A 24,816-nucleotide genomic window follows, 5' to 3' on the forward strand; every position below is an offset into this window, starting at 1 on the left:
GTGGTGCAGTGGATAGAACAGCCCTGGAGTCAGGAGGACCTGAATTCAAATTCGACCTCAGACACTTAAAAATTACCTAGTTGTGTGACCTCGGGCAAGTCACATAAACTAATGCCTAGCAAAAATAAAAAATAAAAAAGTGTTTCGTAAATCTTAAAAGCATCATACAAATGTTAGTTTGTAGTAGTAACAGCAGCAGTGGTAGTAGTAGTAGTAGCAAATGGTAAAATCAGGTTCCCTGACTCCTAATATGGTGTCACTTTCCACTGAACTACTGAATCAGTCTTTCAAAACCTTCATCTCTTGGTGGTCCACTATCTTGTAATGATTTTTTTTTAATTTTTAGTTTTTTGGTTTTGTTTTTTTTGCAAGACAATGGGGTTAAGTGGCTTGCCCAAGGCCACACAGCTAGGTAATTATTAAGTTCCTGAGGCCAGATTTGAACTCAGGTACTCCAGACTCCAAGGCCTGTGCTCTATCCACTGCACCACCTAGCCATCCCTGTAATGATGTTTGTCCTTCATTCTTTTTTGTTTTTTAGATTTTCAAGGCAATGAATGGGGTTAAGTGGCTTGTCCAAGGCCACACGGCTAGGTAATTATTAAGTGTCTGAGGTCGGATTTGAACCCGGTACTCCTGACTCCAAGACCGGTGCTCTATTCAATGCACCACCTAGCCACCCCATTGTCGTTCATTCTTGAAAAAGAACATGACATTAGGAAGGTGACGCCATGACAAGTACATAAATTGGATTTGAGTAGATTGAGGGGGTGCTGTGCCAAATCACTAGCCTCACTTTCTCCTCTAGGGCCATCTGGGTCCAGTGGCAGAGATGACCTAGGACAACTGGAGATGGCTACATGAGAGGCAATCAGGGTTAAGTGACTATACCAAGGTCACATAGCTAAGTGTACTCTGAAGTACACTAGGATCATAATACTACACTGACATTTGTCAATGGCCCTATGTGCTTTTTTCCAATTTGGTAAGATCTGTCAGGGCTTGGGTTATGTGACAAAATGTTTCAGAACCCATGAGCACTTCCATGCCTTAGGAATGCATCAGAGGAGGGCTCTAATGAAGGTACTGTCTAGATGACAAACTTGGAATCAGAAAGATCTAAGTTCAAATCCTTACTAGTTAAATGACTCTAGACCATTTAACTTTTTTTCAGTCTGTATGTTTGAGGCTATTGTGAGGATCAAATGAAATAACATAGGTCAAGGCTCTTTGCAAATATTAATGTGCCTTACAAATGCTAGCCATTTTATATATACATATATATATATATGTGTGTGTGTGTGTGTGTGTGTGTGTGTGTGTGTGTATACATATATATATGACAATATATCAAATCATATTTTCAATACTATACCATCCTATCATAGTATATATAAAGCATACTCTTTTGTCATTAGGTCTTAAGGTTGCCAGAAAGTTCTTAGATGCATCATTTCATTAGATCCTCAAAACAATCTAGTAAGGATCCTAAGGTAAGTATTATCCCCCATTTTATAGATGAGGACACTGAAGCTTATTAAGTTAAATGACTTGCCAATAATTAATAGACCCAGAACTCAAAGATTAAGATTCTGATTCCTAATCAGACATTTAATCCAGCTCTTTCTTTATTTTACCAAAAATGCTTCTCCCTAGCAAACATCTCCTTCCTAGCACAGACTGTAACATGGGTGTAGGGATGCACTGGAATAGAATAAAAGATACTCCCAGATCACAGTAAGATCAAAGATGGAAAAACCTTCACATTTCTTATGGAGGAGGAAACTTAGTCCAGGAGTCTAAATGATTTGTTCAAAGTCCAACACAAGCAGGCACAGGATTTGAATCCCAGTAAGCAGAAATTGAGTATTCTTCCCAGTACACAGATTTATTTGGAGAAAGCAGGTATCTTTGTACCTGCATTTATACAAGGCACTTTCATAAATGAATCATTCACATTCCAGGTTTTGAATTACAACATAAAAAGAAGTTGTCCTTATGGGATTTTATATTGAGATTTCCAGTCTTGGACTTCTCTGGTATAAAGAGTCAGAGGAGAAAGCTCTGGGTTAGGTGTCAGGAGATTTGGGTGCTAGAGTCTTGCTATGAGCAAGTTTCACATAAGGCAATGAGAGACACTGAGGGAGGGTGGTGGAGAACTAGGGAACAATATAAAGGAGAGGTTTTCGTTTTCCTGAATGTGAGATCATTGCTCCTGCCTGGGCTGGAGCTGGGCACGGTAAAAAAGGACATTAATGGACAGTCAGATCATAAATCTGAGCAGAGAAATGAGAGCCTCCTGGGAAATGGCTCAAACAAAAAAGGGAGGAGCCACTGCTTCTCATCTAGTAGGGTTAGTGGGACAGGGAAAATGGGAAAAAATTACAGCCCACTTCTAAATTACTCACTCTGGATCTAAAAGACCCAGCTACCCATCCCTAGCTATAGCTCTCTGCTAGATACTAGGTCAGCTCTACCACAATCCCCTTATGTGGCAGTTTTCCCTTAAAGTCTGAGGTTTCTCATCCAGATAATAAGTGGAATTTGACAAGACGACCTGTAAAGGAGGAAGGAGGAGGAGAAGGAGGTGAAAAAGGAAAAGAAGGAGGAAAAGGAAGAGGTGAAGAAGGATCTCATTTTAAAAGATAACTAATGATTAAAAATGTCTAACTGACATTGATTCACCTCTACAATCAAACTGTTGTCCAGGTATGTCTGACTCTTCATGATCTCATTTGAAGTTTTCTCGGCAAAGACACTGACGTGGTTTGCCATTTCCTTCTCCAGTTCGTTTTACAGAAGAAACTGAGGCAAATATGAAGCAGGGACTTGCCCAAGGTCACAGAGTTAGGATATCTGAAGCTGGATTTGAACTAAGGAAAGTGAGTCTTCCTGACTCCAGACCTGGTACTTTATTCACTGTACCACTCAAATGCCTTTATAGTAGCAGGTCATAGCAATTAGTTCTTGGCTTTAAGGCAGTCACTTTTGCCTTAGGGTCTGAGATTGTGGGTTCCAGGGATTTCAAAGTCTATGTGATAGCTACCATGGTCACAGAGAAGAATGACTTAGAATGAGATGGATGGGTTTTAAATAATAAAAAATAGCTAGTATTTATGCATTTCTTTACAAAAAAAAGTTTATAAAACACTTTATCTGAGTGATCTCACTTGATCCTTACAACCACTCTGGGAGGTAAGTGTTATTATCTTTTTATAGATGAGGAAACTGAGGCAGACAAAGATCAAGGGACTAGACCAGGGGCACACAACTAGCCAATATTTGAACCTTAGATCTTCCTGACTCCAAGCCTAGAACTTTATTCACTGAACCACCTAGATGTTATAGACTATATTATAAACATAAGTCAACTCTTATGTTTATAACATGCTGCAAAGTTTACAAAAGGAGAAACTAGCAATTAGGTGGCACAATGGATAGAGCACCATTTGAGTACAAATCTAACCTCAGAAACTAGATGTGTGACACCAGGCACATAACTCAAATCTTTTTGCCTCAGTTTCCTCATCTGTCAAATGAGTCTGAGATAGAAATGGCAAACTACTCCAGTACCTTTGCCAAGAAAACCCCAAATGGGGTCATGAAGAGTTGGACATGGCTGAAAACAACTCAGCAACAAACAAAAAATAGGACACACTCCAAGACTGACTTAAGAGGCTTCTTTTACTTATATTAAAAAAGAAACTCATTTACCCACACAAAAAAGCCAGAAGAGATAGGAACAACAATGATTGTTCTAATGGTCAGATTGCTTCATTCTTGGCAGAGTCACTAAAATGTTTTAAGAGGGTCTCGAACTCCATCTGCAAATTACATTAAGTACCCTTTAAAACTTAGAAGTTCCATGTGCTAACTGCCAGGTTTTAAAGAAACACCAAAGGAGGGAGGGATTGGGAGTGGAGAGAAAGAGATTGGGAGAGTGGAGAACAGAGAAGGAAATAATTTTTTTGTCTAGATGCAAGAAAACAACCTTCATCAATGCAATTCTCTATCTTAAGAGAGTTATCTGAGACAATGAAATAAACTACTTTTGACTAGGGCCATAAGCCATTATATATCAGAGGTGAAATCTGGGCCAAGGTCTTCCTGCCTGAGGTTTGGTCTCTATTTCACCAGACTGACTCTAAATGTTCATATAGTTTATATTTATTGCCACCACTTGAGAGAAGATACAATTTTGTGAGAGCTCATTTAATAAATGTGAAAAGGTCTATAATTATCATTATAACAGGTTAAGACAAAGACACTAGTCTTAATCAGATTACTGTGGTCAGGATTATGACTGAGAAGTCATCCTAAAAATGGTAGGCACACATCAGTGTACTGTTGGAATTGTGAACTGATCCAACTATTCTGTAGAGCATTTTGGAACAATACCCAAAGGGCTATAAAACTGCATTCATTCCCTTTGACCTAGCAATACCACTACTAGGTTTATATCTCAAAGAGATCAAAGAAAAGAAAAATGACACACATATATAAAAATATTTATAACATCTCTTTTTGTGGTGGCAGAGAATTGGAAACTAAGGGAATGTCCATCAAATAACTGAATGAGTTGTGATAGTATATGATAATGATGGATTATTATTATTATTATTCTATAAGAAATAACAAGTCGAGGGGCGGCTAGGTGGCATAGTGGATAAAGCACCGGCCTTGGAGTCAGGAGTACCTGGGTTCAAATCCGGTCTCAGACACTTAATAATTACCTAGCTGTGTGGCCTTGGGCAAGCCACTTAACCCCATTTGCCTTGCAAAAAACCTAAAAAAAAAAAAAAGAAATAACAAGCCAGATAGTTGCAGAAAACTGGGAAAATTTATATGAATTGATGCAAAGTCAAGTGAGCAAAATCAGGAGAACATTGAACACAGTGACAGCAATATTATACAATGATCAACTATGAATAACTTATCTATTCCCAGCAATACAAAGATCCAAGAAAATTCTGAAGGACTTATAATGAAACATGATATCTAAATCCAGAGAAAGAACTGATGGAGTGTGAATGCAGATTGAGGCATGCTTTTTAAACTTTATCATTCTTATGAAGTTTTGCTCTGTGTTTTCTTTTACAATATGGATAACATGAAAATGTTTTGCATAACTAAACATGAATGATCTATATCAAATTGCTTGAGTTCTAAAGAAGGGGACAGGGAGGAGGGAGAGAGTAATGGAGGGAAGAAGACAATTTGGAAATCAAAATTTTAAAAAGCAGATGTTAAACATGTTTATTTACATGTAACTGGAGGAAAAATGAAAATAGTCACAAAGGAATTGAAAAGATATTGGACTGGTATAAACAAATAACTATATTAATCCTATGTATAACTTTGATAATAATTATTTGCATATTGTCTCCCTCATTAGATTATGAGCTTCTTTAGAACAGGTTTTTATTGTTGTTGTTATTTTCCTTCGGCCTTTATTCTTTGTTACAATGCAGGAATGGGATGGGTTAGGTAAGTATATAAATATATACTTAATATAGAACTGAATTCTATATTAAAAGAAAAGGTACCAATAAAACCTTAAAAAAAGATCTCCTTCCTCTCCATTCCCCCCAAATTAGTTATTACCAGAGACCAAATCATGCCCTACTGGATCCAAGTCTTGAGTGCCATCTCTGCTTATATATTTGCACTGACAGGCCACTAACAACAAGCATCAGTGAGTGAATCTGCTCATTGTCATTTGTCTGTCAAGAGTGATATTTCTCAGGCTCATTACCTTCTAACAAAGAAGTGGAAATAAGATAGCCAAGTTGAACATTTTCCTGTGCTTCCTTTTGCCTATCATCTATTTTCTGAAACAAGTACATAATCAGGCAGCAAGTCATGGAGCACAGAGATCTAACCTTGAGTCCAGCAGGGTCTAAGTTCAAGTCTTGCTTCTGAAACATACTTTTGACTGTGTGACCCTGAGGAAGACATTTGAACTTTGCAGTGCCCTAGGTATCATTGGGAGAGAGTTTTCTTCTGGAAATTTATTTTGTCCATAAAATCATAGGTACAGTCCCATTCCTCCCACACTAAAAGACATGCATAGAGACCTTCGCCAAATGAAATGAAATTAGAAATTCCCCATTTGCAGATGAGAGTTTGGGTTTTAAATCCAATTCATTTCTGGATGCCCAAATCCTCATTAAGTAATTCTTTCTCATGGCTTCAGCATTGGTTACCTCGGATTCCCAGAGGCTAGAGAGTGGAACAAGTCAGGGGGCCCAGGGAACTGATGGTGGGGGGGAATAATCCAATAGGACAACATCACACAAAGTTTCCACAAAATGTGAGCACAATACAAAAAAACAGAATATCTTTCATGGTTTTCTGTAACAGTTTCAACATTTGTTTGTTTGGAAGTTAGACCTCTAACGCAAACAATGTTTCTATGCTTATAAAGAAAATTTGCCTGAAACAGACTAAGAAGGCTGGAAAAAATGAATTTCTTATCCTACAATTCGCCAAATCGAGCAGGTCTAATCATCTTGGATTTCAATGACATTATTAATTCCACCTCAGGTGGCTTAAATTGTCAATTAATACAGTAAAAATCATTCTGGAAAGAACTGCAAACTTAGCTTCTCCTGACAACCTTTTATCTAAGTGCAAGTGAAATTGATTATTTTGGAAAATTGCTATTAAAAATACATGCTCACTTTATAAAGATTACCAGGATCATTATCTTGTAACATTCCATAAACTTTTCAACTACTCTATTTTACTGCCTTTCCTCAATATTCTTGACTCAGACCTTTCAGTGATAATTTCTGATATAAGCTCTAGACATCTATGGATCAAGCTATTAGACCTCTGGTTTAAAGAGGGTCAGAATCTATCTCATTGGTTTAGGAATGAATGTTATAATTTTTGAGTGTGTGTTGTGTATTTAGTCATGGTTGACTCTCATTTGGGTTTTCTTGGCAAAGATACTGGAATGTTTTGCCATTTCCTACTCCAGTTCATTTTACAGATGAGGAAACTGAGACAAACTGGGTAAAGTGACTTGTCCAGGGTTACACAGCAAGAATTTGTCTGAGGTCACATTTGAACTCAAAAAGGTGAATCTTCTTGAATCAGGGTCATACTCTGTTCACTAAACCACATACCTGCCCCAACTTTTGAATGCCAGCTTTGGATATGAGCAATTAAATCAATGTTTGCATATGATCTAAAAGTGTGATTTTTAACAACTTCTGTAACCACTAACCATTTGTGTCCCCCAAGGCCTATCTTGGGCTCTCTTCTCCTTCTCCTTCTATATAATTTCAGTTGGTAATCTCATCAGTTCCCATGGATTCAGTTATCACTTTTATGCAGATAATACTTTTCCCCAAATGCCCCCTCTTCCTAATTTCCCTTTAACTATTCTACTAGTTATCCAGGCTTATAATCTAGATATCCTCATTTGCTCGCTCGCTCTCTCTCTCTCTCTCTCTCTCTCTCTCTCTCTCTCTCTCCTACCACCATATCCAATGAGTTGCCAAATCTTGTCATTTCTACCTTTGTATGACATTTCATCTGTTCCTTCTACTCACCTCTCACAACTGCCATTCCCAACCAATTGGCAGGCTGTCATCACTATACAACTAATTGTACAGTTGTAATAGGTTGTAATACAACCTATTGTCATAGTTTTCTGTTTGGTATCCCTGCCTCGAGTCACTCTCCAATCTAGTCCAAATTCCACTTATCTGTCAAAACAATCTTCCTGAAGTGCAGGTCTTACCATGCCATCTCTTATTCAATAAACTCCAAGGGTTCCTTATTACTTATAGGGTCAAATAGAAAATACTCTACTTGGCTTTTAAAGTTTCCAATCTTATAGCTTCCTCCTTTTCATTCACTCTACAATCCAGTGTCACTAGTTTCCTTATTTTTCCTTCACCAAAACACTCTATTCCCCCATCTCCATACATTTTCACTGCCTGACTCCCATGCCTGGAATTTTGTTCCTCCTCATCTCAGTCTTCTAACTTCCCTAGACTCCTTCACATTTCAGCTAAAATCCCACCTTCTTCACAAAGTCTTTCTTGGTTCCTTTTTCTATACATAGACATGTAGAGATTGTTAAGCTGCACTGATAATAGGATTCCCCCCAACCAATAACTCAAGAAAACAGATAGTATAGTACTTGACTTTGACCCTTCTTTTATTAGAACTCTGTATGGTTTCCTAAATACAAAGATTTAGACACTAGATTATTTGAGATTATAGCTAAGCCCCAGAAACAAATCAATAATTGTCAATAAATATGTGTTTCTGATGATTATTCATATCACAACCCAAAGTGTGTACACTGGCTCCTTCTAATAAGCAATAGAAGTATACTGATTCAGGATAAATGGGTTCTATTTCCCCCTACCCTTTCTCTGCAATTTTATACATCCATCTCTTTGTACCATGTTTCCTTTTTTCGTCTGTTGAAGCTATAACCACAGAAGACCCAAGGCTACAAAAGGAAATGAGAAGATATCTCCATCCTAATACTTATGCACAGTTAGATCTGACCAGTTTCTATTCACACTGAGTAAGTAGTATGACAAGTAGATAGACAAGAAGACCTGGATTCAAATTTTTCTTCTGATTCTTATTAGCTATGTGACAAAATCAATCAATAAGTCTCAGTTTCCTAACCTGTAAAAATAGGGCTAACAATAGTGGTATTATTTAACTCATAGGGTTGTTCTGAGGTTCTAATAAGATTATGTGTATAAAGCACTTTGTAAACTTTTAAAAAGTAAAATAGATATATTACATGTATGTGCATATATATGTAAATAAGCATCATTAACTTATATATAACCAAGTAAAATTATATTTTCTTTCAAAAACATGTCAAACAATCCAACTCCTGAAAGAGGAAAAAATAATTCTGTTTCATTCTTCAGGAACATCTTTCTATCTTTTGCTATCATGCTTCTACCACTGCAGTCGAAATCCATTTTAATAAAGAACCACTAAATGTTTCACTTTGTCTTCATTCACTTTATTGAATGCTGCGTCCTAGATTCTGGATGAAGATGATTTTATATTGGACAGACTTACCTGTGGAGAAGATGAACACTGTGTTACTCCAGAGCCCATACTTGTTTAGGGCTCTTGTGACATTTCCCACAGCTTCATCCATAAGGGTCACCATCCCTGCATAGTGACGCCTCTTCTTATTTTGGATAAAGTCATACAGTTGCAGATATTCCTCAGGGACCTGAAGGGGCTCGTGTACAGACTGCAGGGCGAGGTAGAGAAACAGAGGCTGAAAAAGAATTATACCAGTTAAGAGAGCAGCCAAGTGGGAAATGTAATCTAGTAAATAGACCTGCATTTATCAACTAGAGTAACAATTGCCATCTATCCACCTTCTCCTCTCCCCAACCCAAAACTCAATTCCCAATCAAGTTGTTTTCCCATATTGCTACAAGTATCAGAACTAGGTGTCTACCTTAGAAGCAGGGGTTTGACTTTCACTATTACCATATCATATGAAAAAATAAATATATCAATTTTACTAGTTTGCAATTTCTACCAATTTTATTCTTACATGTTGAGAAATAAGTTAATAAGCTGACTCTTTTTTTTCTCTTAGTGTTTTCCTAAATCAATTATTCTTTATCTTCCTTTGTCCTCATCTTCTAATATAGTTCTTACCTGATGCTATATTCATTGTGCTCCCATAGTATCCTTTGTCTGCTGGGCTAATAAAAGTCTTTTAGGCAAAGACTTCAAAGTTCAAAAGATTTCAAGGTATGAACTTCATTCTTCTACTGGAGAAAATCAGGCACATAGGCCACATAGAAATTTAGTGTCAGAAACTCCTAAAGTGATTGGGAAACTGGTTCTTCATTGGGTTATTATTGTCTCGTCATTTTTCAGTGGTGTTCTATTCTAAGTGACTCCATTTGGGGATTTCTTGGAAAAGATACTAGAGTGGCTTCTCCAGCTCATTTGATAGATAAGAAACTGAGGCAAACAGGATTAAGTGACTTTATCCAGTTATGTAGGGTATAAATCCAAATTTGAACTTAGATCTTCCTAACTCCAGGCCTGGTGCTCTATTCACTACCCCATTTAGTTGTCCACTGGTCTATTGTCATTACCCTATATTTCTACTTTTGCATTTATATAAATTTATATAAATTATTTATGTCTAAACAAATAAAGCTTCTCCCCTCATATCATTTATATTAGGATCATTATCTACAAGGGTTCTACACTCTATAATATGGTTTAGGGTAAGGGGCGAGCAAGAAAAAAGCTCAAGTTGTACCTCCCTTGATAGAACTTTTGCGGCCTCTGGTTGTGTTAATGTAGATTCCTGGTTCACCTAGGGTAATATAAAGTTCAACCCATGTGGCATTAGGGTTCCTAGTAGCTGCCTGAAGATCCCATGAATCATCTCACTTTGGCCTTCTCAACAGATATTTTTCAATATGGAGATGAAGACAGTATAGTCGATAGAAGTACCACTTCATTCTTGTGACCTATCCTTGTTATGTTGAGGATAAATAAAATTCCTATTGTTAATCATTCAACAACTTGCAGGTGCTTCCTTTTGTCCCAACATTGAATCTGAACTAACAAATACCATTGTTAAGCTTGTCCCTAACACACACATATAAATTTCTTCCTGCCATTTCTTCCTCTCTCTCTCCATTGATCCCTCTCTCATTTCATCTAAGAAATAGAGAAAATATTCTTCCAGCCCAGCATCTTCTAGCCTTAGGGAGTTGTTTGTTGCATTGAAAGATTAAGCAACTTGTTCAGAAAAACACAGTTTATAGGCAAGACAACTCCTGTCCATTCTTCAATAGGAAACCCTTCTCAACCCCTCTAAATTCTAGCATATTCCCTCTATTATTTCCTATTTGTCCTGTATCCAGCCTGTCGGTATACATTTGTTTTTTGTCTCCCCATTAGATAGTGAGCTCCTTGAGGGCAGAACTATCTTTTGCCTTTCTTTCTTTCTTTGTATCTCCAGTGCTTGGCATTGTCCCTGATACATATTAATGAATGTTTACTGACTGACTGACCATGAAAGAATTCATGGGAGAGAGAAGACACAGGATTACATCCTTGAGACTCTGTAGTCTGAGGAATTTTACCAACATATCTTATGTTCTGACACAGCTTGGTTTTAAACAGTCTAATTCCCAGAACCCTGGAGCCCTTTATTGTGATTATCTCAGTCTACACTCTTCCAGATCCAGGTAGCTTCGCAGAGTGCCCCTTTCTCTTGTTCCCTGTATCTTCTCCCTATCACATCAGGATCTAGGGTCCTCTTCAAGACTGTCTCCTGTATTCAGCGACTATTAAAGGTTGTCCAGAAGCACAATCAATCATTCTCTTTCCTATCTCATTGCTTCCTTCCTGATTCATAATATATTATAATGTATCATAAAGGGACCACTCAGTGTAACCTCACTTATGCATTTGGTTTACAATTTGAACCCCTTCTCCATGCTCAGGTCTGAGAAAGACCAATTCCTTTATTTGGAAGATGGAAATAATAAAAATTATTACATTGCATATCTCACAGAACTGGTGTTCACAAAGCAGCAAAGTGCTTTATAAACTTTAAATAATGAATAATAGACCTTTAAAGGTTCCAAAACATTTTTATGCATTATTTAATTTAAGCCTCACAATAAACTAGGAAGGTGGTTACTGTAGATACTATCATCGCTATTTTAAAGAAAAATAAACAAGTTCAAAGAAGTTACATGACTTGTCTCAAGCTATATAGCTAATGAATGACTATTCAATGCAATAGGAAAATCCCCAGAATTGAAATCAGAGAACTCATGGGGTTTTTTTTGTTTTTTTAAAAGATTCAGTTCAATAGTTTACAATGCTCATATGTTCATACTCACCTTCCCCTACTATGAATGAGCAAAGCTTGCACTTTCCTGTATCCTTGGTAAGTCAATCAATAAATCAATAAATTGACTATATTTATTAAGCATCTCCTGTGTTCCAAAAACTGTCTGAAGTGGTGGAGATACAGTACAAGGAAAGAAACAATTCCTATTCACAAGGAATTTATGTTATAATGGGGGAAACAAATACATGTAAAAATAATGCAGCAGAAATAAAAGATGAAGAAATATAAATCTATACAAAGTAGTTAAAGACAAGGTAGTTTTGGAGAGAGAATACTAAGAGTTGGATGAATCAAGAAAGGCTTGTTACAGAAGATGGTACTTGAGCTCAACAACTTTGTGCAACTTGCCTCACTTAAATCCAATCATGAAAAAAAACACCTAAAAAATTAAAAAGGGGCAGCTAGGTGGCACAGTGGATAGAGCACTGGCCCTGGAGTCAGGAGTACCTGAGTTCAAATCTGACCTCAGACACTTAATAATTATCTAGCTGTGTGGCCTTGGGCAAGCCACTTAACCCCATTTGCCTTGCAAAAGAAAACCAACCTAAATCCAATTCATGCACATGTCAAAACATCACCCTATTATGCCACTGGGTCTCTTTGGGGGGAAAGGGCAAAGAACAATAGCAATAAAGTAAAAGAGGAATTCTATGAGGTAGAAAAAAGGAGGGAGCTCACTCCAGGCATAGGGATGGCCAAAGCAGAGTCACAAAGATAAGAGATGGAGTACTTTTTGAGAGGAGCACAAAAAGTCATTTTGACTGGATCAAATGGTGATGGAGGGAGAGTAATAAAGAGTAAAATTGAAAAGATAGTTTAGAGTCAGATTGTAGAAGGTTTAAAAAGCTAAATGTCAGAATTCATATTTTATCTTTTAGGTAAAAAGAAGTCACTGGAATTTATTTAAATAGGGAAATAATATGGTCAGATCTGTGTTTAAGGAAAATTATCTTGACAGTAATATGTAAGATAGTTTGAAGTACAGAGTAATTTGAGGGAATTCATTAGACCTCTCTAAATCTTAAATAATGAAACTCTAAAATGAAGGAAGTGGGATCAGATGACCTCTAAAGTCTCTTTCAGTTCTAAATCTGTGATTCTATGATCCTTGATGGTACAGTAATAGTAATATTATAATAGTTACTGGTATTTATATAACCCCTAATGTGTACTAGACATTCTGCTAAGCACTTAACAATTTATCATCTCATTTGAGTCTCACAACAACCTTGGGAAATAGTTGCTATTAGTATACATTTTTTACAGTCAAGAAGTTAAATAATTTACCAAGGATCATATAGCTAATAAGTGTCTGAGGTCAGATTTGATCTTAGACTCCAGGCCCAGAAGTCTATCCACTGCATCACCTAAATTAATCTATCATTATTTGTAAAGAAAACAATGAACCCTTTCCTACAAGATAGCACCAAAGGTTTTTTTTAAAAAAAAAAAAAGGAAATTATCTTCCTCCAGACAAAATAAAGCATTGTTGAAGGGTGACCCAAAAGAAGATGATCCAAATACCCTGCACTTTTCAGTGATTCAAAGCACTTTAATTTCATTGGTAGTCCAACTTCAATAACCATCAGGAGAGTCTAGGAGAAGTAAACTTGATCATTATGCCATCAAGTTCTCCCTGACCAATTTGTCACTTATGAAGATGACAGAGGACAACCACAGAATGGTAGGTATCATGAATGTCAAGGCCAAGAAGTATCAGACCAAATAGGTCTTAAAGATGATGTGTGACATAGCTGTAACCATGGTGAAGGCACTCATCTAGACCAATGGAGAGAAGAAAGGCTGTGTCTAACCTGCCACAGATTAAAATAATTTAACTATTGCCATTAAAATCTAATCCATATCTAGTTACCTTGTAACCTATGTATTAAACAGTTTTAAAGGAAGGAAGGAAGGAAGGAAGGAAGGAAGGAAGGAAGGAAGGAGGGAGGGAGGGAGGGAGGGAGGGAGGGAGGGAGGGAAAGAAATAAAAAGGAAGAAAGAAGGAGGGGGGCAGAGCCCAGATGGCAACAAGAAGGGATTGAGTCTTAGGCGCTCTCTGATAAAACTTGAAACTAAGGACTCTAACTAAATTTTCGAGAGACAGAACCCACAAAGGGACCCAGTGAAGCAGTTCTCCTACTCAAGGTAACCTGGAAAAGAGCAGAAAGGCTCTGCTCCCAGGGGCCGGAGGGGCAGCCCGCCAGAGGGGTGGCCTGCCAGAGCAAAAGAATTTCAGCCTCCCGGAGGCAGCCCCAGGGTGCTGAGAGCCCCAACTCACAGCAGCCAAGGAGCCTCCTGAGCTACACCTCGGGGAGCACTGGGCACAAAGTGGGGGAACACTGGGGGGACCTCTGCCAGAGTGAGCACGTGGAGCCCAGCCCTCAGGGCACACAGTGAGCAGCTTGGTCTTTCCCCAGCCCAGATCTGGAAACAGAAGCAGGTGGAGCTGGTAAGCAGGAGCTCCCAGGGCACCAGCCCATTGAGCTAAGGGAGGAGAGTGAAGAGAGAAACTGCGGAGCTCTGTCCTCTGCCCCTGGAACAGGACTCTGGGGTTCTGACCACATTCGGATCCTGATTGCAGTCTAGGACCCCCCATAGAACAGCAGGGGCCCCCTCCACCTCAGCCCCATGGCAGAGGTGGGGCGCATATGGTCATGCACAGACCAGGAGGGAGGACATAGCCTCACACACTGAGACCCTTGTGGGAGTGTCCCAAAAGCTCAGGAAGCACCCCAAAACCAGGCCCAGGCTGGGAAAATGAGCAAGCAGAGAAACAAGAGGAAGACCATTGAGAAATATTTTGCAAATGAGCCCAAGAAGGATCAAAATACTCAGTCTGAAGATGAGGAAGCACAAGCTCCTGCATCTAAAGACTTCAAGAAAAACAGAAATTGGGCTCGGGCCATGACAGAGCTCAAAAAAGACTTTGAAAATCAAATGAGGGAGTTGGAAGAAAAACTGGGGAAAGAAAGGAGAGAGAAGCAGGAAAAAATATGAAAATGAAATCAGCAGCTTAGGCAAGGAAATCCAAAAAAATGCTGAAGAAAATAGCATGCTAAAAACCAGCTTAGGTCAAATGGATAAAACAGTTCAAAAAGTTATTGAGGAGAAGAATGCCTTAAAAAGCAAAATTGGCCAGATAGAAAAAGAGATAAGAAAACTCTCTGAGGAGAACAAATCCTTCAGACAAAGAATAGAATTCAGGGAGATTGATGAATTTACCAGAAATCAGGAATCAATACTTCAAAACCACAAAAATGAAAAATTAGAAGAAAATGTGAAATATCTCATTGAAAAAACAACTGATATGGAAAACAGACTTAGGAGAGATAATTTATATTGGGATACCTGAAAGTCATGATCAGGAAAAGAGCCTTGATATAATTTTCAAAGAATTACTACAGGAAAATTGCTCTGATATTCTAGAAGCAGAGGGCAAAATAGAAATGGAGAAAATCCATCGATCCCCCCGAGAAAGAGATCCAAAAAAACCAACCCCTAGGAATATTATAGCCAAGTTCCAGAACTCCCAAGTCAAAGAGAAAATATTACAAGCAGCCAGAAGGACACAGTTCAAATATCATGGAGCTGCAGTCAGGATCACACAGGACTTAGCAGCAACTACATCGGAAGCTCATAGGGCTTGTAATACAATATACCGGAAGGCAAAAGAGCTTAGAATGCAGCCAAGAATGAACTACCCAGCAAGGCTGAATGTCCTCTTCCAGGGAAAAAGATGGACTTTCAATGAACCAGGGGAATTTGAAATGTTCCTTTTGGAATGGCCAGAGCTGAACAGAAGGTTTGATCTTCAGATACAGGACTCAGGTGAAGCACAGAGATTGGAGGAGAGGGGGAAAATATGAGGGACTTAATGAGGATGAACTGCATGTATTCCTGCATAGAAAAATGACACTGATAATACTCATATGAACCTTCTCAGTTAATAGAGCAGGTACAGGGAGCTTTTATAGTTGAAGCACAGGAGAAAGCTGAATTTGAAGATAAAAATATGATGTAAAAATGGAGTCAATAGAAAAAAGGGAAATGTAATGGGAGAAAGAAAAAGGAGAGGGGGGGATAGGCCAAGATATTTCATATAATAAGATTTTTTTATTACAATGAGCTATTGCAATGATATGGAAGGGGGGAGGCAAGGGGGAATGAGGGAACCTTTGCTCTCATCAGAGGTGGCTAGGAGAGGACACAGCATATATCCTCAATGGGGTATAGGCATCTGGAGTAAGAAGGAGGGGGGGAGCAGGAGGAAGGGGTGGGGATGTGAGTGATGGAGGAGAGGATGGACCATGGGGGGAGAATGATCAGATATAACACATTTTCTTTTTTACTTCTTGCAAGGGGCTGGGATTGGAAGGTCTGTCCAGGGCCATGGGGCCAGGTAAGGGGTGGTGTGGGGGCCCAGGGCTTCTTGGCCCCAGGACCAGGGATCTGTCTGCTGTGCCACTCAATGACCCTACAGCAGAGTCAGAGTGAAAGGAGAGAGAAAATATAGTACATAGTAGTGGAGAAATAAGAAAGGAGGGAGTTGCGATCAGCAATGACAATGTTGGAAAAATATGGAAGTAACTTTTGCGATGGACTTACCATAAAGAATGCAATCCACCCATGAGAGTTGTTGGTGTTGGAACAAAGACTGAAGCACATTTTTTATTATTATTATTATTTGGGGGAGGGTGCAGGGCAAATGGGGCTGGGTGGCCTGCCTGGGGCTGCATAGCAGGGTGATCTTTGGGTGTCTGAGGCGAGATTTGGACCTGGGTGCTCCTGGCTCAAGGGCCAATGCTCTGTCTGCCACCCAGCCACCCCTACTATTATTACTATTTTATTTATTTTGGGTCTTTTTTTTCTTCTTTTTGGTTTTTGCAGGGCAGTGGGGATCGGGTGGCTTGCATGTCACATGGCTGGGTGATTGTTGGGTCTACAGGGCTGGATGTGGGCTTGGGTGCTTGTGGCTCCAGGGCTGGTGCTTCGTCCATTGCGCCACCTGGCCATACCTACAATTATTACTATTTTTTTAATTTTAATTTTTTTTCTCTCCCCTTTACTTTATCGCCCAAGCAAGTCTATATTCATGGGGGGAGGGGTATTTTGTTTACTCTTAAACAAGAATATTTTATTAATGTAAAAAATTTGTACAAAATGAGAATTGAAAAAAGGAAAGGAAAGAAAAGAAAAGAAAAGAAAAGAAAAGAAAAGAAAAGAAAAGAAAAGAAAAGAAAAGAAAAGAAATTAACAAAAAAAGAAAATGGGATTCATGAATTTGTCTAACCTCTGGTTTAATGCTTGGATCCCAGATCAGACCCTACCCTTTGTTCCCCAAAAAGGGTGAGGGAATTTTCCCAGCCCTGATGATTTCCTTATTAGCTAAGAAAAGGATCTATACTATATAAGCTAAGCTAATTCCCCTTTAAGAGGGTAGGAAGGCTCTTCTTGGGTTTCTCATTGGCTTGGTTACCTTGGTTCTGAGAAACAAAAGACTCAGCCCAAGGAAAATTGGTATCAAAGGTTTTAGTAGAATATTTATTGTTTTGGTGGAATGTCTTTCTGTCATAGCATTGCTGATTTCCATGGCGATCGGAAGAGTATAGCATTTTATTTTGGTTAGTATACTTTTAACATTGAGAACTGTATCTTTTTGGATTTCATTCTAGTAAAGTATTTTTATTATAAAAAAAAGAAAGAAGGAAAGAAAGAAAGAAAGAATGTACCTTCTGAGATGGATGTTTAGCAATAAGGTCTATAGCCCTTTCCGTAAATATATTTGTTGAATACATATTTTCATATCCTTCTGCAATGTCTTCTCCATCTCTAAAATCAAGGGCACATCGGGTGACATTCAAGGCATCAATGTGTACACAGCGTTTATGGGAGTAGTAGTCTTCACTACCTAGGAGATATCCTACAATGAGAATGAAAGATGAAAGTAGTCAGCACAGCATAAGACTTATTATATAAACGAAGTTTCAGCATTTAATCGCCTAATGCGATTGATTACCCATGACAAGGCTAATCAGATGCCAAGGCTAATCAGAGCAAGACTCTTTAACATCTCTATATTTGATACTGTAAAGCATAAAAATTTCATTTGTGTTGCCAGTCTAACCTATGACCCCAGAAAGATGTAGAAAACAGTAGCTCAGCTGTTTTATAAGGCAAGTGGGTGATATCAGTGAAATACATTAAAAAAAAAAGCTCAGAGTTCACATGGAGTAAAGAGAATGATGTCTTGGACTTCTAAAGTTAGAATGAAGCTCAGGAAACAGCTGTCGCTGGCATGATCTGGACATCTGGCTTTATTCAGAGGGGGCATGTGAGATGGTTTTGTTCCTGATATCCTCAGATTGTTTTTGATATTGCTTCCCAGGAGCAGCTGAATCATCCTCAGTCGGATGCTGACACCAGCTGGTGAAAGACACAAATCTTTCCTAATAAAGCCCCCTGGCCATCGTATGGAATATTCATAAAACCAACTCAAAAGCTGTATCTAAATTAGACTTTAAATATTTTCCTCCGGGGAGTCAGATATCAATTGATTGCCTGTCCCATGTATGGTGCTAAGAAATGAGAAGGGAAATGGGTTGTCTCTATCAATAGTTCAATAAATCCTGGAGTCTCCTCTTAAAACATTAAGATGGATAGACAACACAGTTCAGGCGCCATCTACAGACAGATTGTGGAAAATCTCCCTGAAGATAAAGGAAATGGAATGAGCCTTCCTCTTCGCCCCCTCCCCCCCCCTTCTAGATCCCCACCATCAATCCACTAAGAACCTCCCACTTATCATAAAAATAAAGGGATTTGGGGCAATTCTCTTGATATCCCTGTGCCTTAGTTCTCTTTAAAATAAAGGGGTTGGATTAGATATCTCTTAGGTGCTTTCTAGCTCAGCATCTCTGTTCCTATGATTCTTTTCAAACAGCTTCTCAAGCTCCACCATTCATCAAATCAGAAGCCCCTCTTAATAAGTGCTTTGTTCGCTGGCTAAACGGTTTTTGTGTTGAACAACTTTAGAGAAGCATAATGAAGCAAAGTAAAATTTGCTTTAAAAACTACAAAATGCGGTGGTTAAAAAAATGTCCTCCCATAAGATTATTCCTTCATATGTCAAATCACCAGAAACCTGAAGCATTTGTTTTATATTACTTGATTTGTCTTGGAGGAAGCAAAGTTCTTATAAAAATCATGCTGTTTTTGTTAAGGATAGATTAGGTATTGGGAGACTTGGGAGAGGGGGAACAGACAGGTAGAAGCAGTATTCTATTTCTGTGCTCTACTAAAGATTTATTATGTGACCTTGTGGAACTCACTTCAGCTTGTCCACCTGTAAACTGCAGGCAATAGGCTTATCATCTAGGGGAATCTATCCAGATGAGAGGCCTGGTACAAAGATGTTATATATGTGCCAAATATTAATATTGAAAAGATCTAATAAATAAGAGGACACCAGAGAAATGACAGCTATTTGTTCACACATTTCTTTGTGCCGCTCCATTAATTTACAAATAGCTTAACCGCCAAACTGATTTCAAGTAATAAAATAATAATTATTATTATGAGCATACAGAGTTCTTTATCTTTACAATGATTTACAAACATGAATTTATGTTCTGAAAACCATCAACCCCTAAAAGTGTATTATTACCTGTGCCATTTTTGGAAACATTAAAAAAAGGTTTTTGAACAATCTCTGACTTAAAAAAGTAACAGTCAAAACATAATAATAATACTATCCCTATGGTAGGAATATTTGGAGTATCATGGAAACATTGCAGAGGAGGAAATGTAAACCTGATTTGCTCTTCCTAAAAATTAAGTATTAAAGACAGATTTTAAAAATGTAAAAAAAGAAAAAAAAGACCAGTGGGGTTGGGGTGGCTTGCATGTCACACGGCTGGGTGATTGTTGGGTGTATGGGGCCAGATATGGGCTCAGGTGCTCCTGGCTCCAGGGCTGAGGCTCTGTCCATTACACCACCTGGCCATACCTACAATTATTACTATTTTTTTATTTTAATTTTTTTCTCTCTCCTTTACTTTATCGCTCAAGTGAGTCTATATTTTGTGGGGGGAGGGGGTATTCTGTTTACTCTTAAACAAGAATATTTTATTAATGTATAAAAAATATTTGTACAAAAAGAGAATAAATAAATATTTTTTAAAAAGTGTAAAAAAGACTCAATATTAACACAAATTTACTATTATAGGACTATTAGGCAATTTCCATTTAGGTCATTTCATACACTCATAGATTTAGAATTAGAAGGAGCTCTTAAAAATTATCTAGACCAGTTCTTAACCTATTTTGTGTCATGAAACCCAGTGGCCTCCTATAAGGAAGCCTATGGACTCCTCAGTTATACTGATATGCAATTAACAAGCTAGATATTTTTTTTAGCTTAATGGATCCTAATCTAGACCAACCCCTTCAATTCTCAGATGAGGAAATTGTTGCACAGAAGAGAAAAAAACCCACTTGCCCAAGATTACTGAAGTAGTAAGTGGCAAAGGCAGGATTAAAAGCAAATCCAGTGTTTCCCATTTGTTTCTACTACTTGGCCAAAAAGGATCATCTTTGTAAACATGCTCGCTCTTCATTGGAAACTTTTGGGTATCCTTCCTTCCACCATACTCAGAAAAAGAAATTCTATTTACTGAAAACAAAAGATGATTCACATGGGGTGAAGTGCACCAGTAGGAAAAGGCTTAAGACCCACACAATGACCAGCATGATTCCAGAAGACCCATAATGAAACATGCTACTCCCTCCCTTCCTAAAAGAAATGTTGGATTCAGGAAATAGAATGAGACATACATTTTTAAATATAACTAATGTAGGAATTTGTTTATGGAGATTGCATAATAAAGACTGATTCACTTGGCTTTGAGATTTCCATTTATTTCATTAGATAAGAGTTAGTGGGTTTTATTAGAGGACTACAGTTAGAACAACTATAAAGAACCATGTGGATTTCCATTACCAAAGAATGTATCAAATCCTCTGCGTGTTGGAAGACATTCTTTCCGGAACATGCCCAGGTGCCATTTTCCAACCATATGGGTGACATATCCAGCCTCTTGGAGAAGTTCGGGCAGCAGCTTTTCATCGAGGGGTATGCAGCTAGGTTGACAGGGCCAGATTATTTGATGTTGTAAACCAGTATGGATCTTAAGAAAACAAAATAAGATCAGGAATGAATGAAGTTATAACTATATGACTCTATGAAGTGGCTGCCCAGTATCATGAATACAATACTACACTTGAACTCCTATTCTTGTCCCTATAGAGACTTAAGCAAAACACTTCTGAAATGGAGTTCAAAGGTCTGATCAGAAAAGAAAATGCATATGGGAATGCTCTGTAAAACAAAACAACCTTTGTTTATACTTGCTATAAAGGATGTTTTATTGTCCCAGTTCGAAGGGAGGAGGTGTTCAAGAACAGGGTAGAAAAAAACATGGATTTGTTTTGTTTTTCCCCAAAATCAATTGAGATGATATTTGTAAAAGTACTTAGCAGTGTGCCTGGCAAACAGTAATCATTAATAAATGCTCATTCTCTTCCCTTCCTCTTCCCAATTTTGGGGGGGAGGTAGAAAGGAGAGAACATTGAACTTTGTTCATTGAAAAAACAAATTTAAAACTAAGAAAGAAAAAGGAACAGACAAGCAGAACAAGATGAGAATTACCAAGTTAAATTTAATGTATACTTTAAAAAAAGAAAGATAACTGTAATAAAAATTTACCAAGTCATATGCAATCTGATTTTTAACGTATGGAAATATTTGTGTTTATGGATTTGTCAGACTCATAATGACAAAAAAGTAAATGTTAAAAATTTTAGGATAAAAGCATTATATGGATGGGGATCAGGGAATATTAGACTAGGAAAAGACTCAGAGGCCAACTCATCCAAGCTACATTTATTTTTTCTTATATTTTTAAATTGTTTAGTATTTTATTTCTCCACAATAACATTTAAAAACTACTTTTAATATTTATTTTTTAAATTTGAATTCCAAATTCTCTCCCTCCCTTCCTATGTCCCTAAATTTGATTATAGGTTATACGTGTGTAGTTTTGCAAAACATTTCTATTATTCATCCAACCTATATTTAAAAAGAACTTACTACTACAAAATACCCATCAAGGGGTCATTCAGCCTCTGCTTGCAGACCTCCAATGAGAGGAATTCAGAGCCTTCTGAGCCAACCCCTCTTTGGACAATTCTGAAGATGAAATTCTTGAAATCAAGATTAAACCAGGAAACTTCTCCCATTGTCACTTCCACCCACTCTTCCTTATATCTGCTGAAGTCAAATAGTTGATTTTAACCCTCAACTGCCCATCAAATACCTAAGGACAGCTATCATATTCTCCCCTGAGTCTTCTCTACGTCAAGCTAAATACCCTCAGTTTCTTCAACCAATCTCCCCACAGGACGGACACAAATATAAGGTTTCAATTTCAACTTATGAACTGCAAGGATAACCTGAGATGCAATCTTCATAAGAATATGGGAAACAGTTGAAATACTTTTTAAACTAAAAGATCATTTCTACAGTCTTTGAAAACCAAATAATACTCAGAAAGGGTTTTAGAGCTTAGTGAAGCCAGTGCTTCACATTCTGTATCCCACATGAAGCCCACTCAACTGCCAGTCTCAAGAATCACTTTTGGTTATTCCCTATTATATCACTAAAAGGTATATTCCCAAAGATAATTAGGAAAGAAGGAAAAAGAATCTGTATGTTCTAAATACTTATATCAGCTCTCTTTATGGTGGAAAAGAACTGGAAATTCTGGGGATGCCCAATAGTTAAAGAAAGACTGATTAGGTTGTGGCAAATGATTGTGATAGAATACTACTGTACTTTAAGAAATGATAAACTTGATATTAGTAAAACATAGATAGACTTGCACAAAATAATGAAAAGTAAAATGAGCAGGACCAAGACAACATTATATACAATAATAACAATATTGTTTTAAGAACAACTTTGAGTGACTAAAACATTTTGAGTATTATACATACCCAATTTAACCACAAAGAATATATGAAGAAAGACACTGATAAAACTGATAAATACAATTATGTAGAGAAGGATTTATATATATATTATATATATAATATATATATATATATATATTATATATATATATAAAATGGTAGGGTGGGAGGGAAAGAGAAGAAAAAAGGAAAAAGTCTACGTAGTTCTATTATATATTTAAAAGGAATAGTAAGTTCTATATAATAGAGCTTTAGTTTCATGTGCAATCATCCTTTTTAAATTATACTCCATTATGGAAATGCTGCTTTTATTCCATAAATTAAAAATACATAATTTTTTTTAAAAATCACTTCCTGGTCCCCTGGATTAAAACAGATCTCTCCCGCTGAACCATCACTTTGCATTTCATTGAGCATTTCATTTATTTCTATTCCATTTATTATGCCTTATATGTATAAATCCATGTTTTATTTTTCCTATTAAACCAAGGCAAGAGACATATCTTCTTCAACTTATATGTACTTAAGTGGGGTTATGGAATGGGAAGAGTAGGGGGAGGGCAGGTAGGAAAGTTGGCTCAGATTTCCCCATTCTCCCCACTCTGATTCAAATTGAAGCCAAAGAAGACTATGTATGACACTTGGTGTGGGAATTGGCTCTAGCCCCAAAGCCAATTCCCACACCAAGTGTCATACATAGCAAGAAGGAACCACCTAGCTATCAATAAGGGACTCTGATCCCAAAATCAAACTGGAAAGAAAATTGGGTGAGGAGACAGGACTCCTTAAGACTGGATTTTTCCCCTCCCCAGTGAAGAAAATACCCCTTAACTCTGAGAGAAGTCAAATGGAGAGAGTCCTTGTGGGCTAGATGTAAGGATTGGGAGAATCCCCAAATCCCCAATACTGGCAAGGATATAATGTAGTAGAAAGGAAAAACAAAGTTCTGCAAAGCTGTAAATAGTAATTCTGGCATCTTGGACAAATTTAGTAAAGTAGATAAGGGAAGATGAGGAAGAACAAAGACTAAGGTATGCCTACTTCAATGAATAAAGGATCCAAACAAACTGTAGAAAGAGGTCATAGGATCTGAAGTTGATGGGGAAAGAGGAAGCTAGGGTCTTTGAAAGGAGGAAGTGGGGACAAGACTCTAAACCACGTATTGATATTAGCAGAAGAGGGAGAGTAACCTGGAGGCCTATGAATGGTAGCAACAGGGACCTAGGTCAGATAGAATAAATTTTACCATTAGTCATGAACACTCTTCAGTCAGTTAATACACTCCTTTTCTTTCTTCTCATGGACCCTGGCATTCTCCCCTCAGTCTATACTTCCCTTCTCTACTGAGTTTATACTTCCCTTTTCCCCTCATTCTACATTTGCCTTCTCTCTCGAGTCTATACTTTTCTTCTCTCCTGAATTTACACTTTGTTTTGCTAACACAGTAATCAAAAGAATGAACTTTTTACCATTTTTTAATGGTGCCTCATACAGACTTGAATTACTTATAGCTGATGGTGTACGTATGAGGATAAGTGGCTAAAAGAAACCCATTAAGTCTTTTTTTCCAGGAGAGCTTTAAAGCTGAATGATATCTTTCTTAAGGGAGCAGTTTAAAGGAAGTCCTGTTTTGAAGCAGACAGAAAGAGTCAAAAATTCTAGAGTTCCTATTATATGTGGTGGGATGCTGGATTGTTAACAACCCTTGGGATTGGTGCATGGTAAGTGATCAGGGTCTTTGAAAAATTTCTATCTTTGCGGGCCCTCACAGGGCCTATATTCTGCTAGCAAAGTATACCAAAGGCCAAGGTCAAAAAAAAATTTTAGAAAATCAACAGCCAAAACACCCTAAAGTCTGTTGTAGCTCTTTTTTCCCCCCC

The 24,816-nt window shown here is 37.7% G+C and overlaps 1 protein-coding gene across 1 annotated transcript in view; it reads right to left on the reverse strand.

Moving 5' to 3' along the window:
• The window catches only part of ARSB (arylsulfatase B), a 216,264-nt gene that overhangs the window by 168,209 nt on the left and 23,239 nt on the right, over positions 1–24,816 (reverse strand). Inside the window, exons 2-4 of the mRNA XM_074201783.1 lie at positions 20,907–21,093; positions 17,638–17,828; positions 9,073–9,280 (exon numbers count right to left, since the gene is read on the reverse strand). Coding sequence (XP_074057884.1) covers positions 9,073–9,280; positions 17,638–17,828; positions 20,907–21,093 — 586 coding nt within the window. The remainder of the gene's footprint in view (positions 1–9,072; positions 9,281–17,637; positions 17,829–20,906; positions 21,094–24,816) is intronic.

Source organism: Macrotis lagotis, chromosome X (assembly GCF_037893015.1).
Source record: "Macrotis lagotis isolate mMagLag1 chromosome X, bilby.v1.9.chrom.fasta, whole genome shotgun sequence".
Classification (NCBI taxonomy): domain Eukaryota; kingdom Metazoa; phylum Chordata; class Mammalia; order Peramelemorphia; family Peramelidae; genus Macrotis; species Macrotis lagotis.